At 38.7% G+C, this 19,145-nt stretch overlaps 1 protein-coding gene across 1 annotated transcript in view; it reads left to right on the top strand.

Moving 5' to 3' along the window:
* ADAMTSL3 (ADAMTS like 3) overlaps positions 1-19,145 on the top strand; it is a 366,545-nt gene that overhangs the window by 110,568 nt on the left and 236,832 nt on the right. The window contains exon 4 of the mRNA XM_067698448.1: positions 6,169-6,296. Coding sequence (XP_067554549.1) covers positions 6,169-6,296 — 128 coding nt within the window. The remainder of the gene's footprint in view (positions 1-6,168; positions 6,297-19,145) is intronic.

Raw genomic sequence — 19,145 nt, forward strand, 5'->3', positions numbered from 1 at the left:
CCTATTATATAATGAGTAAACAATATCTTTTCTGAATTTTTCATCCAAAATATACTCCCTAGCTAGAACTTTACTTAGGAAAATATGACTTTCTAAGAGATCTTTAAGCCTGATAGTTTTAACCAAACAGCACAAAGTGCATTTTGCCTCTTTGGATATATTTTCATAAGGTTCCTCTTTAGTGTTCCTCCCACCCCTTATAAAAAGAACTTTTATTGGGTGTTTTATTGCATAAAGTATACATGTTCATCATATAAAACTGGGAAATATAGATGAGCAAAAGGAAGAAAATAGGAAAGTGTTGTAATTCCATTATAATTAGAAAATAAAGAAGAATCAAAACTAAGAATGCACTTGCAATCCCAGTACATGAGAGAAGCTGATGGGGACCTGTGAGGCTCTGCCAGGTGCTTCCAGCAGAATTAGTGTGTTCCCTGGAAAGTATGTGCCCCGGCATTCCTAACCGAGGTAGAAATTACTTCTGTCATCTCCTTGCTCTGGGTCCTTGTGTCTGTTGCTCTCAGTGACTGAGGGCTCATTCTGCCCAACCCTTCAGCCTCTCTCACGTGCTACTCACTGTCTTGAGGGCCTGATCCATGCTCATCTTCCCCGAGCCTTGAACTTTGCAAGCCCTTGGTATACGTCTGTGTGAGAAAATTAACAAACGCGTCCCGGTCTGTGAACGTCGGTCAAGAACGCGTATTCCTCGTGGAATAACTTAGATAAAATCAAATATTTTTTGAAAAACAAAAGTGTAGCTCTGCTTGCAATATAGAGAGGGGAAAAAAAGTAAAACGACTTCATTGAGATATCAAAAGAATGTTGTGGTCAAGTGAATCACAGCAGCAGCTGTGTTCGATCCAGGATGTGAAATGCTAGCTACGAGTGATGATAGGTTGGCTGCTGCCCTTGACTGGATTTCTGGTCCACAAGGGCAGGGGAGGAGCATCCACGAGCAAAAGGCAGGCCTTGTCTGGGTCAGACAGGAAGGGGTTCTGCCCGGGCTCCCCCACACCTCGGACACGTCGTTCTGGAAGCTACAGTTGTTCAGCTATAAAATGGGGATTGGTAATATCCACCTCAAGGGTTTGTTGAGAAGGTTAGAAAGAATGTAGGAAAAATGTTGGCAAGGGCTGCTCACTCTGTACATACATGGTCGCCGCTTTGTGCAGGGCCAGATTCTTCCGTTCTTTCTCCATGCCCGCTTCAGAGTCTGGCCCAGAACAGGGTCACTGAGTGATATGATGTTGGTTGGCTCAGACTTGGGGGAAGAAGTCTATAGATAGGGTTCAGTTAACAACTTACCTTATAAAATATTAATAACTTGGAGTTTAAATAATTACTTACGACAGATCATGAGGATGTCTGAACAGAAGGAATTGGGAATGAGTGGTACCCAACTTACACACATAGAAGTTGCCTCTGCAGGGTGACCATCCGGTCAAACATGGGGCTGATATCAGTCAACCATATTTTATTGTCACTAGATTTCACAGCTGGGGCTGGCCAAAGTGGGGCTGCTAAATACAGTACCTCTTCTCTCAGGAGACTCACCACCAGCCCAAGAATATAGACCCCACCCTATGGTCCCTGATCCAGTTCCTCCTAACGGCTGGTTTCTTCCCACCCCACCACTCTTTCTGCCTCCTAACACTTGGTGATGGTGATTGGATTTTATTTCATATTTTTATTGTAACATTAAACTGTGTTCACCGATTCCAAGTCTGATTAGTTGGCTGCTTACTTGGCATGAGGGTCCACTTACTATTTTCAAAAAGCAGAAATGTGCACATGGAATTCTGTAAGATTAGGGAGCTGTGTCCAGCATGTTTATCAGGGACTTGGGTGGAGCATGGGAGCTGCAGAGCTGAGCAAAGTGGCTTGTAGATGGGGTGACAGGATCAGGATGCAAACAGATCTCAGCAGGCTGGTATCCTGGGCCAAAACCAACAAGAGGAAATTCAGTAGTGAATACTGTTAAGCCTTGCCTAAGTAAAAATGCAAGAGAGCTGGCTCTCCTGTCATTGTTTGGAAAAAGACATTATTTTGAAGAAGGATACCTTATGCTTATTGAGACATTTACTTATTACATTTACTGAGATGCTGTGTGATTCATTCTATACATGGCATTTTATTTAAATCCTGTTGGAGTAAAAATGTCATCTCCATTTTATAGATGAGTTTTAGAAAGGTTAAGAAACTTATCCAGAGTCACACAACTTTTAACCATTATGTGATACTGCCTCCATCATGAAATCCAATAAATGGTGTGACTAGAAAGGTAGGAAGGGAGGAAGGAAGGAAGGAAGGAAGGAAGGGAGGAAGGAAGGAAGGAAGGGAGGAAGGAAGGACGAAGGGAGGAAGAGAAGAGGAGGGAAGAAGGAGAGATGGACACTTAGATTTCATCAAAAGAAACCTGGGTAATAGGGACACTATGTAGTCTGTATTATTCTCAGATACACTGTTATGTCCTGGATGCTACAGTTGAAAATAAAAAAAGTGCAGACTGCAGAGTGTGCAGAGAGAGGAGATATTCGTGAGAGAGCTGGGACAATTGAAGGTACCAGATTGTTTGAGAAAGCTTGAAAAGGTTTCTTCTGTAGAAGAGGATGGAGATTCACTGTCCACTGCTCTAGAGGATGTAAGTTCCAGGGAAGCAGGTTCTGTGTGGCTATAAAGAAGAATACACAAATATAAATGTTCAGAAATGACCCTGGGGACTCTTTGCTCAGCTCCAATGAGATTTTTTTTTTTTTTTTCTGAACGTTTGTGTTATCATCATGCTGCTGGCATCAAAGGGGAGAGATGAGAACTGGGTTGAAATCGGGGATATTATTGCTACTCTTTGGAAAACGAAGAATGATGAGAAGGGCAGGAGGACTGGCTGGTAGGAAATAGCAGTGGGGTTTCAAAGCAAAATCTGCCCATCTTCATGGCCAAGGAGAGGAGAAAAACTCAAGGAACCCTCTTGAGATGTCAGTTTCTGTCTGTTTTCTTAGGGGAAAAATATCTTACTGATTTAACCAAAGAAACCAAATGTCTGCATTTATAACTTGCCTATTTTAGTTATTTTAGAATAAAGATTCTTTTTTTTTTTCTTGTAAGTAAAGGTGGAGAAGTTATGGAAAGAAACCTGACTCTAACTATAAACTGAACAGATGGGATAGTGGGAATAAAAACAAATTAAAACAATATTGCAAAGAACTCTCAACTTTCATTTTAAACTATATATGATGATGTTTTTCAACTTTTCACATTCAACCTATCAGTATATCGAGTGACAAAATGAAAAATCAATTTCAGCTGTGTGTATTTTAAACATTTACCGAAATGATTTGGACTCACCAACCTAAAAGCCCAGATGAGTGTATTAAACTGCTTATTGTATTTTTTATGAATTCAAACTTTATTTTATATTACATTATAGACAGGACACAGTTCTGTTTGGTGACGTTTAGTGTAGAAAATCGAACTGAACAGTGGTCTAATTAGAACAGTAAATAGTATGGGTTTAATTGGCCCTTATTCCCGATGACAGACTTGATCAGTTGCCAGGTATTCTTTCCTTTCACTTGACTGTTGCTGAAATATTGCCTCTAGTAGGGCTGCTTACTGTGCTATAAATAGGTAGCTTGGTAAGAAGCCAGGAAACCCACTGACCGGTGAGATATGGATGAAAATTATTGGAAAATCTCCTCCTTGCTTCCAGTCATTATTTATTCATTTCACATTTGAAGGTCCTTTCTACGATCCCTCTCTTAATTTAATTTTTTTTTTTTTTTTTTTTGGTTGGATGAGGTAACTTGGCCTAAGGGCTTAAGGAAATCTGTGCAATATCTAGTTGAGTCCCATGCTTCGGTTTATTAGTATGTCAGGGTTTCCTTCATAAACTCTCCTGGTTTCCAACTTAGAACTCACCTATTAAGTCCTGTCTGACTTGAGCTTTTCTGTATGTCAACAGGATGTGGTTTTGTTTGTTTCCTTGCTTGTTTTCAATTAAAATATTAAAGTGTTGGCTTAAAAAAAAGAACTTAAAATTCAGAGACAAAAGAACAAAAGAATTTTAAATTTCCTGGCACCTGGAAGTAGCCACTGCTAACATTTTAATTAACCTCTTACTCATTTCCCTAGGCATGTACACATTTACCTGTATTAAATATGATATAGGCTTACATTCTTCTCTAAAGATTGCCTTTTACCCTCAAAGGTTTTTTTTGGCTGCGTTGGGTCTTCGTTGCTGTGCGCGGGCTTTCTCTAGTTGCGGTGAGCGGGCTACTCTTTGTTGCGGTGCACAGGCTTCTCATTGCGGTAACTTCTATTTGTTATGGAGCGCGGGCTCTAGGCACCTGGGCTTCAGTAATTGTGGCACGCGGGTTCAGTAGTTGTGGCTCTCAGGCTCTAGAGCGCAGCCTCAGTAGGTGTGGCGCACGGGCTTAGTTGCTCCGCGGCATGTGGGATCTTCCCGGACCAGGGCTCGAACCCGTGTCCCCTGCACTGGCAGGCGGATTCTTAACCACTGCGCCACCAGGGAAGCCCCCTCAAAGTATGTTTTAAAAGAAATTTCAAAATCCATAAAAGTTCAGATAAAACTAACATCTATTATAGCACCACCTGGCTTCATCGAGGTGAACTTTTTGTCATAGTTGCTTCAGATCTTTTGGGGGAGGGCTGGGAGGGGAATAAAACGTTCTGTTGGCGTTCTTCTTGTGTCCTTCCCCAACAGGGTGCACGCCGAGTCGTGCTCCCTCCATCCTTAGAGGCAATTTGGTGGGTTTTCTTCCAGCCCACATACTTGTACTTTTACTACAGCATTTGTGTGGATGTTCATATACTTACTCCTTTATCTATAGGTGAAGAGGGAGAAAATGCTATGTGTGTTTTTATTTTAGTGTAATTCAATCTATCAGTCTTTTGCTTTGGAGTTTTCTACCTTTGTTGACACATCTAGGACACTCTTTGCTACATCAAGCCTGTATGACTTTTAATCTATAGCTTTTTTTAGTATTTTATGGGTTCAGCATTCAAAATATTAATTTCTGGAATATATCTGAATTCATTTTGGTGTCTTTTGTGAAGAAGTTATCTATTATTTTCTTTTAAACCATTCATCACACCGACCTGTGGTTCTGTGTGATGTCCTTATACTTGGGTCTGTTTCTGGACTCTTCTCTTTCTTACCTTAATAGATCTGAATGCTTATTGCTATGCCAATTCTATACTGTTTGAATTGAGGCAATTTCCCTCTAATTTTCCTTCTTGTACAGTTTTTTCTTGGCTCTTGTAGACATTTACTCCACCAGATGAACTAAAGTTCTAAAGAATCATTTTGTTAGGGTCTAAAAAAATCCCCTTTGGGATTTTGATTGGAGTTATCATAAATTTATAGATTAATTTGGAGAGAATTAACATTTTACAGTATTGAGTCCAGCTGTTTAGGACTACGTGTTTCTCCATTTATTCGAGTCTCCTTTAGGCCTCTTTGTAATGTTTTGTACATCATTTCTTTTCATATCTAAATCTATCTATATATTTAAAATTTTTTAACTACCCCTGTTCTCTTTTCTTGAGAGTATCTTGATATAAGTCAATGGTGGCAAGTTCAGAAGACAAATTAATACAAACAGCATTCATAACTGAACTTTCTCTATTTTCTTGGACCCTGAAGCTTTATCTACTTTGTTTTCTTGGGGTGAAGCCTCTCTCAGGAGGTTCCACAAATCCTCCTGCAAAATGGTTTCTTTAGAGTAAGCACCCGTCTATATGACAGACAATGGAGAGAATTTCTTAGGTACAAGCTGGGACCCTGCTATGTAAGTTATAAAAACAAAATAATAGTAATAAATATTATTTATATTTAGCCAATTTATTTAAATTTTGGAATGATAAAATTTCAAATTTAAAACTGAGCTTGGAAGCCATCTGGATAAAACCTTCATAAGATGGAAAGGTACTCATGTGTCACGAGTTTCCATATAAAACTATCTTGTGTGTGTGTGTGTGTGTGTGTGTGTGTGTGTGTGTTTTAATGTAGCCATTCCAAAACAATGCATTTTTAGGCAACTTTAGTCTTTGTGAACAGCTTAGAGTAAGACTCTGGAAAAGCTGGGAAAGCTTTTGGGATATTTCTAGCATTTTGTCTATAATTTATTGCATTTTTTCACTCTACAGACTTCAAGAAACACTCGTTCGGATGAAGACAAAGATAGCAACTGGGATGCTTGGGGTGACTGGAGTGACTGCTCCCGGACTTGTGGGGGAGGAGCGTCCTATTCTCTGCGGAGATGTTTGACGGGCAGGTAAGTGGTGGCTTTTCCTGTTCTTCTCTGTGGGGTGTCAGCACCTTTGGATGGGTGAGGTTGGGAAGACAACTGGGCTTCTTGGCTTTGGAAGGTACCATGATGGTGGTGTAAGTTACCAAGTTACCATATTTAAATAGTAATCGCTACATTTTCATGAGTGTGGCCATACCCCTCCACATGAGACTCCCAGCTTGCAGCAGCTGGGGCACTCCACACTTTGGGCTTTAAGGGAGGGGAGGCCGGCCTGATAAGTCACTGGCCCAAAGTTGTTGAGACCTGGGGTAAGAGGTCAAGTCTTCTGTGTTCCACCCTTGAGTTGTTGCCATTTTAATCACTTTCGGTTCACTTTCTCTAAGCAACCCATTGATTAAGAAGGTAATGCAAGGTCTGTGCTCCCAGCTTAGAAATGTTTATGTTAAGCAACATTTGTTAAAATGTAAGATCAGCTTCTTAAAAAATAAACGTACATTGTAAGAAACCCACAGTTATCATTGCTCTTGAGACAATTTGAGGTAATTCTTCACGGGGTAGTGTCAGTCCCAGCCAAGGATTTTTACCTGAGCTCTCAGGTAAGACAACCCCAAGTGGATGGAACTGGATGTGCTGGTTCTGGACAAAAGAAGACTCCAAGATCATGGCAGCCAACTTCAGTTTGGGGATGTTGTCCAGTGAAAGAGGGAATGGCCGTTCCCTGAATGTATAAGGTATAGAGCAGAAATGCTCTGGACTCCATCAAGGTCGCTGTGTTATGGCATATTAAAGAGTGACCACATACATTCTCCTTTTTCCTTGAGACAGCACAGAGCAGGGCAGATGTGAGACTGTAGACATGGCCTTTGAGAAGGAGGTCTCTGAGTCCACTCCAGGAAAGCATGGGAAGGCTTCTGGAGTTAGTGTTGGTGTCATTATTTTAGGGCAAGTTCTGACTCAGAGCTTGGAACCCTAAGTAAATGGTTGCAGAACTGAGTCCGGGGATTAGTCTCGCAATGGCAAAGTGGTATAGCTGCTTCTTCTGTGTTACCTTGGTGAGGAAATAAAGGCCCTCTAAGTGTGTCATACCGTATGGATGTTGCATTGTACCGGGATGTATTTATCCTGGTGAGGTTTGTAATAGGGGGCCTTTGTTCCTGTGGGCAAGGGTCAGGGAGGGTCTTCTTAGGTAGGGAGCAAGTTCTTACCCACCGCTGGTCAGTCATTTGAGGGAGAGGTTTCCAGCATGGAGACTGGCATGGGAAGGTGAGATTTTGGCATCCCAGTCCAAATCTGAGGGATCTGAATAATTTGCAAAGAATGGTAGGGTTCAGGTGGGAAAAGAGTGGGGTTTATTTGTGTTTGTCTTTTCTTTATGGTATATACCTCCCCAGTCACCAACTAAATATAAAAGCCAAACCCCTCATATTAGAGCATTTTATGATTCCTTGACATTCATCCCTCATGCCCTGCCCTCAAAATATAAAAATCCATATCCTGTGATAAATGGCAAGGCAATTATCAGGAGTAATAGAAGGGATGAGACTACTTAAGCTCAAAATTTTGAGCTCAGTCAAGGTTCTATTTGAATCACCGGTATCAATGGTCCTTATTCAGCATCAAGCATCACTTAAACAACAAAAATTCCATAAATTCTACTTATCCACTGGCAAAAGAGATAAAGGCAAAATTTTTAAAAAGGTGGTATGGGGGCTTCCCTGGTGGCGCAGTGGTTGAGAGTCCGCCTGCCGATGCAGGGGACATGGGTTCATGCCCCGGTCCGGGAGGATCCCACATGCCGCAGAGCGGCTGGGCCTGTGAGCCACGGCTGCTGAGCCTGCGCGTCCAGAGTGAGAGGCCCGCATACCGCAAAAAAAAAAAAAAAAAGGTGGTATGTACTTGTATCTGTTAAAAAGATTTAGAGGAATATATCAATATTAAGGACCATGAATGGCCACTTTCATCTTGTCATACAACCAAAATGCTTCCATGTCTGTTATTTTATTAATTTAAAAAATCACTTTGATTTTGCCTAGAATATGACTTTGCCAAGTGATCTATCTCAGTGTGTGTGTGCATTTGTGTCTTCTGTTTCCTAACCGGGGTCGGCTGCTACTGGAAAGCCTCTGGGGTAGGAAGGGCTACTGCTCAGCCCCTTCTGCCTTCTCTGTACTTACTCAGAAAAGGAGATTTGGGCAAGAGGAGAGGAGAAGGAGGAGGGGAGTTCTGCCTTGATTTTAGTGACCAGGTATTGACGTTCTCTGGTTTAGTAGGTGTTTAAAGCCAGCTTCATCTATCGTGAGCACTTTGATGGATTTTTCTGAGACAGTGTCTCCTCCTTCCCCCCCAGTCCCTTGGGATCCTTGCCTGCAATTCACTTGAGATGTGGTATTCACAATCCTCTGACTTGGTAACATTGCTCTTTCCTAATCTTGGACACCTAGGCATACTCCCGGCTTCTTCCTGTTTATGTCTACTCACCCCCTCAGCGGCTGTCTTGGTATGTTCGTTCCTAAGACAACCCCATGCTGGCTCTCTTGCATGCGGCCCACATCTGGTTCACTGGGAGCCCTCCTGTGAACTTTGCTAAACAAACTCTCCAGTTCTAGGAGCCAATGCAGCAACACCTGCTCTGCTTACACAGGCCACTGCAGCTGAGCTCTCAGCCCTTAAATTTCTCAGGTGTGAGTTAGACACCAACCAACTGCAAGAGGCATGTGTCAGCTGGTGCCCCTAAAATTTCTTCCTCTCAATTGGGGGTTCGCAGATTGAAGCCCTCATCCCTTCTCTTTCTGTTGGAGCAGGGTGAGGGGGTAGGATCATAGCATAGATTTCTCAAAGAAATCTTCAGAAATCCTTATACTATCTAAGTCTGCAGCTCCAGGATGCTTTTTATGCCTTGGTGTGGGAGGAGTTTAACAACTGTGAGTTAAAATAACACAGAGCCTGTCCTCATGGTTCTTATAATCTAGGGGGACAAACAATAAACAAGTATGTAATCAAATTATGTGTAATTAAAATTTGTGTCAAGGGGGTAGATAATACCTATCCAGGGAAGTCCTTTGTGCCGAGGGTCTATGCTGAGACCCAACTGCTGAGAGGAAGTCAATTATATGAAGGGTGGAGGGTTATGGGACATAAAATCCAGATAGTGAGGCCAGCATATGTAAAGGTGCTGGAGCAGGAAATGAAAAGCAGCTTTTATGCCTAAAAGACAATAGACAGGAGAGAAAGCAGAATGGGCCAATGTTGAAGAAGAAGGTAAAGAATCTGATTCTCAGACTTTTGGATTTCAAATACTAGTAAATTTTTCAAAAAACGCATATTTGGAACTAATATAGGTTGTCAGTTTTTTATTTGGTCAAATAAAGACAAAAATAAAAACAAACAAAAACTCACCTGTGGTCTACCATCACAGACTTTTCAGGAAAGAATTACAATCAGAATCTTTTCATTTTAACATTAAAAGGTAGGACATAATCTTAGATTGAAAGACCTGCCTTTAAATTGAATTCATGTAGCTTTATAAAAATTTACTTTTTTGCCCTTATTTGTCTCACTCCACTTTGGACCATACTTTGGATGTAATAAAAACTATTACAGATATTAACAATCTAATGATGGGTAATTGGGAACCAGAAATTGAGGAGTAAAACATAATCATGGACTTAGAACTTGAGACTGCAAGATCCCTGCAAGTAAGCGACATGCAGAAAAATGACTTTATCTGAGCCACATTTTTCATCCTAGTATCCACCAGTTTTTAAGCAGTAAGAGGCAGAAAAGCCAAGCAGAAGGCAGCTGCTAAGAGGCTGAGAAATTAAGCAGATTTATTGGCAGTTTCATAGTCAGTTTCAAATTTGAGTTCAAAGCCCTGGTAAACATCTCAGGTGATCAGTTTGTATCCATGAAGCACTATACCCTAGGAGAAAGGGAAAACCAATCCTAAATAGACTAGATATTACAAAGACTGAAACCTAGTCTTGAATTAGCTCAATCCTAATTTGAGTAATAAAATTTGTTGTTATTCCATCCTTCTCCAAGAAGCTTTAAAAAAGACACCCTGGAGGAAGATGACACCAACCAGAGATTATACAAGTTTTTATAGATCATGCCAGTGATTCAATAAAACATTGCCAATCTTACCATGATACAAGAGCAAGAGGAAAAACAGATTATAGAAACAGGTACTAGAGTTATTGGACCTGTGTGTTTACAAAAAAAAACAAAACAAAAACCCTGTAATAAATACTTACACGATTTCACCAGAGAACTGGAATCCATAAAATTGAATCATATGGGAATTTGAGAATAGAAGCAAGTGATAACTAAAATTATGAACTAAATAGATGGCCATAATAGCAGATTAGAAACAGTAGAAGAGAGTATAGGTTTGTAGAAATATCCAGGCTAAATTATAGGGTGGGGGGAAAACACAGAACATAGAGTAAGGGATATATGGAACAAGATGAAAAGGTCTAAACCATGTATAATTGGAGTCCTAAAAGGAAAAGAGAGATAGAGAATAGAGTAGAAGTACTATTTGAAGTGATAGTAACCAAGAATTTCCCATAATTTCCAAAAGTTATTGCTGTAAAGATATCAAGCCACAAATTCAAGAAACTCTGCACACCCTAAAGAGAATAAATATGCATAAACACATTATGGTAAAATCTTAAAAGAAGCCAGAGAGAAAAGACACATTACCATCAAAGGAGAAAAGATAATGTTGACTGCTAACTTCACATTAGAAGATAATGAAATTACCTAACATCTTGAAAGAAAATAACTATTACAATGGAATCCTCTATCTAGCAAAAATATCCTTCGAGTGTTAAGGTGAAATAAAGATGTTTTGAGACAAACAAAAACTGAGATAATTCTTTACTGTCTGGCTTGTGCTAAAAGAATTGCTAAAGGGAGTTATCCAGGTAGGAGGAAAAGGATCCTAGGATCATTATTAAAGAAATAAGAACAATTTTTTAAAAATCTAATACGTTTATATGTATAATTATGTGTGTGTGTGTGTGTGTGTGTGTGTGTGTGTGTGTGTGTTTATCTCCAAATATCAGGGATCTAGATTAGAATTAGGGTTTTATCAAGTCCTTTGTTAATTGAGTTCTCACTCTCCATGGGAAAAATGCCTTTCTTCTGTTTGGGTAAGAATCATTGCTTTAAATCTATTGCAGCTTTGTATCAATATGGAGAATGAATAGAAGCTGCAGTGGAAGGCATTTGTGGGAAGGAACATTGCCTTTCTGCTAATGAATTTTTGTGGCTTTCCTTTATTTGGAGATAGTCTCTGCAGTACCTACATTTCCCTTAACCCTTCCAGAGTACCCCAACCCATACAGGCACTGAGTGTTTCACAGGGCCCCCTATCCAGTTGGATCTTATATGCGTCTACATTTTTGTCTTATACTAGCCACTCCCACGGCATTGATTGCCAGGAGTTCTGGCTACATCATCTGTCAATTGGATTTAGTGAGTATTGGTGGGTTCTCCTGTGGATCTGTTCCACTTACTTCAAAGGCAGCCTTCTCTTTTGTGTATAGTGAATAGTATATTTGTATACCGTCCTTTAATTTAGTCTTGTTCACATGCACGTTGAAGTTTCTGGCTTGTGTATAGCCTGTGTGAATTTCCAGCTATGACGGAGAGTTGTTGACCTATTAATATACTTTGTTGGTCATTTCACTAGGCATTTATAAGGGGGAAAGAGCTCAATATATGTGCTTGACTTACCATCACTATTTAAAATCTTTCATTCTCTCTTTTCTTTTATGCTTTTTTTTTTTTTTGCTGGAATTCTACCTCTGGTAATTTGGAAATATATATATATATATATATCTCCTGTTTTTATATTACTGATGATTAAATGTAAGATGTTTGAAAGCCATACTTTAATAATTGCTTTATAACTGTCAATGCCAATAATAAAATGCTGGTTTCTTTTGATTTCCATTTGTAAGCTGATGTGTATTTTATGCTTTTCTTCTTCATTCCTACTCTTTGTTATTATAATCTTGGATCTTATACTCAGTTTCTTGGCACCATTGATTCCCTTTATATCTTTTCTTTCATAATCATATTTCAAACTATCGTTGAAACTTGTGTTTGTGTGCATACATTATTTCAGTGTTCATTGTCAGTATTTTCAGTTCTTAATTCCGAATCACTTTGTTTGCAGGGATATGTTTTGAGCTGTGCTTCTGGAATTTTAATGCACATATGAATCACCTAGGGATCTTGTTGAAATACAAACTTTGATTCAGTAGGTCTGGAGTGGGATCCAAGATCTTTCATTTCTGACGAATCCCCAGGTAATGTCAGTGCTGCTTGTCCATGGACCACACTTCAAGCAGCAAGACTTTATAGCCTTCTTAATTTCAGGAAAAAGTTGTGGGTCTTGTATTTTATGAGTCCTTATATAATATATCTGAAAATGTCTTTCTCTTGACTTTACACATAAACAGTGAATGGCTTATTTGGGTATAAAATTCCCGAGACACAAATTTTCCCTCTCAGGACTCAGAAGTTCTTTTTCCATAAAGTTTGACATACAGTGTTGCTCACAGACCTCTCAAGCTGGCTTAATTTTTTTGTCTTCTTTGGTAGATAACCTATTTGTTCTGCCTGGCTGCCTACAGAAGGCTGTGTTTTTCCCTTAGGAGTTTTACAATGTTGCATCTAGCTATCAGTCTCTTTTCATTTATTTTTCCTTGGCACATGGTGGCCACTTTCGTTATACAGATTTAGATCTTTCTTTATTGTAGGAAAAATTTTCTTCTCGTGTATCATTTACTGTTGGTTCTTGCCTCTTTATTCTGTCCTTTTCTCCATGAACACTTGTTATTTCTGTTTGTCTTCTACTTTCACTCTAGTCGCTTTCATCTGTTGTTTATTTTCCTGTGTGTTTAAGAGTGCTTTTCAAGATCCTTGCCACTTGAATTTTTCTCTGATTTATTTTCTAATGATGTTTCAAAGTGCTGCTATGGTGTGTTTGTTACCTTACCTTCTTTCCTTCATTTTAAACCTGGCCCTTCTTTGTACACCTATTGTCTTAATCATCTGCATCTTATCACGTATACTTTTGTGTCTTTTTTCAGTGTGGTATCTGGTTAATTCTCACTTATTCTTCAAGGTCATCCTCATTTAGGAAACCTATCTTGACATCTTGGTCTAAATTTGATGTTCCTCTTTTGTGCTTCCTCTTATTATACTCCTTTTAGGGAAGGGACATTTACTTCACCACTCTAAGGTCTAACATCTAACATATGATTAGGACCCACACATTATTAACTGAATGAGTAAATAAGTGAATGTGTGCTCACCTATCACTTCACATCTTTTGCCAATGCTCTTATTTCTGCCTAAAGCATCCTCTTTCTCCTTTTGGTTGTTAACAACACGTAGTTGACCTTGGAAAGTCCTTTGAATCTCTATTTCTTCCTTAAAGCATTTGTTGCCAGTTTCTACCATTTACTAGGTTAGGTGCAGTTCTTCTGTGTTTCTATAGGATCCTGTGAACATACTTTTATCAGAGTGTTTATTTCATTGTGTTGTTTTGTTATTTTTCTATTTCCACAATTGAAAAAACATTTTAGGTGGCATAGATGGTGTCTTTCTTCTCTTTATTCTGTGTCCAACATTACTACTGATGTTTAGAGGAAATTTAGTATATTTTATTCTATAAATAAATAGGTGAATGAATTAATAAATCCCAAGACTGATAAAAAAGCCTGCTTGACTACAGTATGGGTCTGTGGGATAGGTAAGGATGCGTAATTTTGTGAAGACTATTGAAAGCTATGTTGGAGGATATAGACTTTTGATGAAGATATTTTTTTTAATTTTAATTTTTGTTGATTAGTTTTTAAAAGATGTTTATGTATATATTATTCAGATATTAGACTTACTGTTTTCCTCTCTTTGCCCATTTGCCCTACGTTCTGGGAGATTTGCCTAAACTTATTTTCCAATTCTGTAAGTATTTTATCTCTCTCTTTTTTCCTCTTTCTCTATTTTCTTCTTATATATTTTTTGTTCCTTGAATTATTTTTTTTAACAAAAGCAGTCTGTCCCTGATTCTCAGATGCAGTATCTTCTCTTTTATCTCTGAGCATATAAAAAGACTTTTGTGGGGCAGGGTTGGGGGGAGTTTTCTTTTCCCTGCATAGTCTCAATTCTTTCCAAATTACTGTTTTCTGTTTTGTTTTTGTCACTATCTTTCATGTAGAGACCTTTCTGAGATTTCTGGTGACCCTTATTTTGTTTTGTTTTGTTTTGTTGTTGTTATTGTTGATGTTTAAGGAAAAGAGTTTCCAGCTTAATTTTAAGGAGATGTGGCTGGTCTATCTGATTGCCTGATGATGTTTTTAGGTATTTTATTTTGGGCTGCTCTGATTTCTCAGACAGAGATCCTCTGATTCCAATATTCTGGGAACCAAGTGGGGAAGAAAGCTGGGCTCAAATTGATTTATAGGTTTATTTCACTCAAAATTCTAGCAAGGTTTTTTTTATGTAGATTAAACAAGATTATTCTAAAATTTATATGGAAAGGCAAAGCCATAGAATACCTAAAACAATTCTGAAAAAAAAGAGTAGAAGGAATCAGTCTACCTGTTATCAAGACTTATACAGCTACAGTAATCACAAATGTGGTACTGGTGGTAATGGCACCTAGATCAATGGGAGAAAATATTTGTAAACCACATATCTGATAAAGGACTAGGATCTATATTAAGGACTTTAAAAAATTAACAATAAAAACCAATCCAATTAGAAAATGAATAAAAGACCTGAACAGATATTTCACCAAAGAGGATACACAGATGTCAAATAAGTACATGAAAATGTGCTTATTGGGCTTCCCTGGTGTGCGGTGGTTGAGAGTCCGCCTGCCGATTCAAGGGACATGGGTTCGTGCCCCAGTCCGGGAAGATCCCACATGCCGCAGAGCGGCTGGGCCCGTGAGCCATGGCCGCTGAGCCTGCGCGTCCGGAGCCTGTGCTCCGCAACGGGAGAGGCCACAGCAGTCAGAGGCCCGCGTACCACAAAACAAACAAACAAACAAACAAAAAAATGTGCTTATTATCACTAGCTGTTAGGGAAATGCAAATTAAAGCCACAATCAGACATTATTTATTACATACCTGTCAGAATACCTTTTTTTTTTTTTTAAGTGACAACATGAAATGCTGACAAGAATGCAGAGAAACTGGATCACTCATACACTGGTGGTGAGAATGTAAAATAGTACAGCCACAGGCAGTTTCTTAAAAAAATAAACATGCAACTACCATACAACCCAGCAGTTGTACTCCTGGGCATTTATCCCAGAGAAATGAAGACTTGTTTTCACATGAAAACCTGAATGTTTTTAACAGCTTTACTCATAATATCCCCAAAATGGAAACAACCCAGATGCCCTTTAGTGGGTGACTAGTTAAACAAACTATAGTATATCCGTACCATGGGCTACTACACAGCAGTAAAAAGAAATGAACCACTGATACAGGCGATGACCTGGATGAATCTCCAAGAATTATGCTGAGGTACAAAAAGCCATTCTCCAAAGGTTACATACCATATGATCCCATTTATATAATATTATTAAAATGGCAAAAATTATAGAAATGGAGAACAGATCAGTAATTGCCTGGTATTAAAGAAGAGTTGGGGGTGGTTGGAAACAAGGTATGACTATAAGAGGCAACTTGAGGGATCTTTGGGGTAATGAAAGGGTTCTGTATTCTGACTGTATTAATGTAAATATCCCAGTTGTGTTATTGTAACACAGTTTTGTAAGATGTTATCATTTGGGGAAACAGGGTCATAGGATTTCTTTTCATTATCTTACAGATCAATGTGATTTACAATTATTTTAAAATAAAGTATTCAATTTATTTTTAAAAACACCTAGAAAGGCCAGGTAAAATAGGACATAAATCTTTTTTAGGTAAAGTTGAATGGAGCGATATTCCATTTTCATGGATAGGAAGGCTAAATATGGTCAAGATGTCAGTTTCTCCCAACTTGATCTTTAGATCCAATGCAATTTCGGTCAAAATCCCAGCATAATATTTTGTGGATAACAGCAAACTGATTCTAAAGTTTATGTGGAGAGGCAAAAGACCCAGCATAGTCCACGCAATACTGAAGGAGAAGAGTCAGAGGACTAAAACTACTTGACTTCAAGACTTACTATAAAGGTACAGTAATCAAGACAGTGTATTAGTCTTGAAGGGATAGACAAATGGATCAATGAAACAGAATAGAGAGCCCAGAAATAGACCTCCATAAATGTAGTCAACTGATCTTTGACAAAGGAGCAAAGGCAATACAATGGAGCAAAGATAGTCTCTTCGACAAATGGTGCTAAAACTACTGGACATCCACATGCGAAAAACTGAATGTGGACACAAACCTTACACTAACTCAAAATATATAAAAGAACTAAATGCAAAACACAAAACTATAAAACTCCTAGGAGATAACCTAGGAGAAAACCTTAGATGACCTTAGGTAAGGCAGTGACTGTTTAGATGCAACACCCAAGGCATGATCCATGAATAAAATAGTTGATAAGCCAACTTCACTGAAATGAAAAACTTCTGTTCTGCAAAAGATAATGTCAAGAGAATGAGAAGACAAGCCATAGACTTGGGGAAAATATTTGCAAAAGACATATTTGATAAAGGACTGTTATCCAAAATATACAAAGAACTTGTAAAACTCAACAATAAGAAAACAAACAACCCAATTAAAAAATTGGGCAAAGACCTTAACGGACACCTCACCAAAGAAGGTATGTAGATGGCATATAAGCACATGAAAAGATGCTCCACATCATCTGTCATCAGGTAACTGCAAATTAAAATAATGAGAGACCACTATACACCTATTGGAATGGTCAAAATCTGGAACACTGACCACAGCAAATGCTGGTGAGGGTGTGGAATAACAGGAACTCTCATTCATTGCTAGTGGGAATGCAAAATGGTACAGCTACTTTGGAAAACAGTAAGACGGTTTCTTACAAAACTAAACATACTCTTACAATATGAGTGAGTGTTCATGTTCCTTGGTGTTTGCCCAAGGTAGTTAAAAACTTATGTCTGCACAAAGACCTGCACACAGATGTTTATGGCAACTTTATTCATAATTGCCCAACTTGTAAGCAACCAAGATGTCCTTCGGTAAGGTGAATTGATAAATAAAATGTACATCCAGACAATGGAATGTTATTCAACACTAAAAGGACATGGTCTATCAAGGCATAGAAAGACATGGAGAAAATTTAAATGCATATTACTAAGTGAAAGAAGCCAATCTGAAAAGGCTGCATACTATATGATTCCAACTATATGACATTCTTGAAAAGGCAAAACTATGAAGACAGTAAAAAGATCAGTGGTTGCCAGGGCTTAAGGGTCGGGGGTGGGGGTGATGAGTAGATGGAATACAGAGAATATTTAGGGCAGTGAAAATACTCTGTATGATACCATAATGATGGACACGTGTCATACATTTGTTCAAACCCATGGAATATCCAACTCCAAGCATGGGCCCTAATGTAAACTATGAACTTGGGGTGATTAGGATGCGTCAATGTAGGTTCATCAGTTGTAGCAAAGGCACCACTCTAGTGGGGAATGTTGATAACGGGGGAGGAAGCTATGCATGTGTGAGGGCAGGTGATATATGGGAAATATCGGTGCTTTCCCCTCAGTTTCGCTGTGAACTTAAAACTGTTCTAAAAACATTGTCTTAATAAAAAAGCAGTAAAGTTGAACATACAAGAAATTAAATGAAATCTACAGAGCCAAAAAACAAAGAGGAAACTGAGGGCCAGACCAGTAAGTGCATAACTGATCTTGTGCCTACCCTGGGGATGGAGATGGGATTTACTGGTCTCTAGAACTCAGGCTTTTGAGTTTTAATTCCTTCACAGTCACAGGAGATCAAGTCTTGTGTGTATATGAGGCACAGTATAGGAACTCCAGCCCTAATTTAAAGACAGGACTGTTGAGGTCTATATACTTACTAAACAGATGGACTGGAAAAAAATAAAAGCCCTACACCAACATAGGAAATTTAAATATATTGGTCTCAACATTAAATGAAAAAATTTTCCACTTTGGAACAATGGACCTACTCTCCCAAGAATTTGAGGTGCATGCATATTGATCTCCATATGTTGTATATATTGAGTTGGATGTTTATATCCCATTTGATTGTGGAAGCCTGGAGGTGAGAAATTAATATGAAAAGTAGTTTTGTTACCCTTGACAGCCCTGAGGTTACTGCAGTAGTAAAAGATATGGAGAGACGGGTCACCAAGCCAGGCTGTGTAGGATTCCTATCCCTATCAATAGAGCCCTGCTTATGATAAGCTTGCAATCTAAAATAGATAATACACATGGAAATATTTGCAAGCACCAGCCGGCACAGCATGGAAAATTTAAGAGAGAAAAGTCATACAGTTATCTAAATCGATGCAAAAGTGGCATTTGATAAAATGAACACATTCATAATTGAAATGAAAAATCTTCTCACACTAGGAATAGAGATGTACTCTCTTAGTCTATAGAATGTTACTGCATTTTCTTTAACATTAGATATGAGATAAGAATGGCTACTGTCATTGTTCATATTCATTATTGTACATGAGGTCCTAGTCAGTATAAGGCAAGAAAAAGAAATACAAAGTATAACAATTAGAAAGGAAGAAGCAAAACTCTCATTATTCATAGACTACCTGATTGTCTAGACAGAATATCCAAGAGTATCTACACATAAAATAATAGGACTAATGAAAGAATTCATTAAGATTATTGGAAACAAAGTTAGTGCACAAATAACAACTATATG

Source organism: Pseudorca crassidens, chromosome 1 (genome assembly GCF_039906515.1).
Source record: "Pseudorca crassidens isolate mPseCra1 chromosome 1, mPseCra1.hap1, whole genome shotgun sequence".
Taxonomy (NCBI): domain Eukaryota; kingdom Metazoa; phylum Chordata; class Mammalia; order Artiodactyla; family Delphinidae; genus Pseudorca; species Pseudorca crassidens.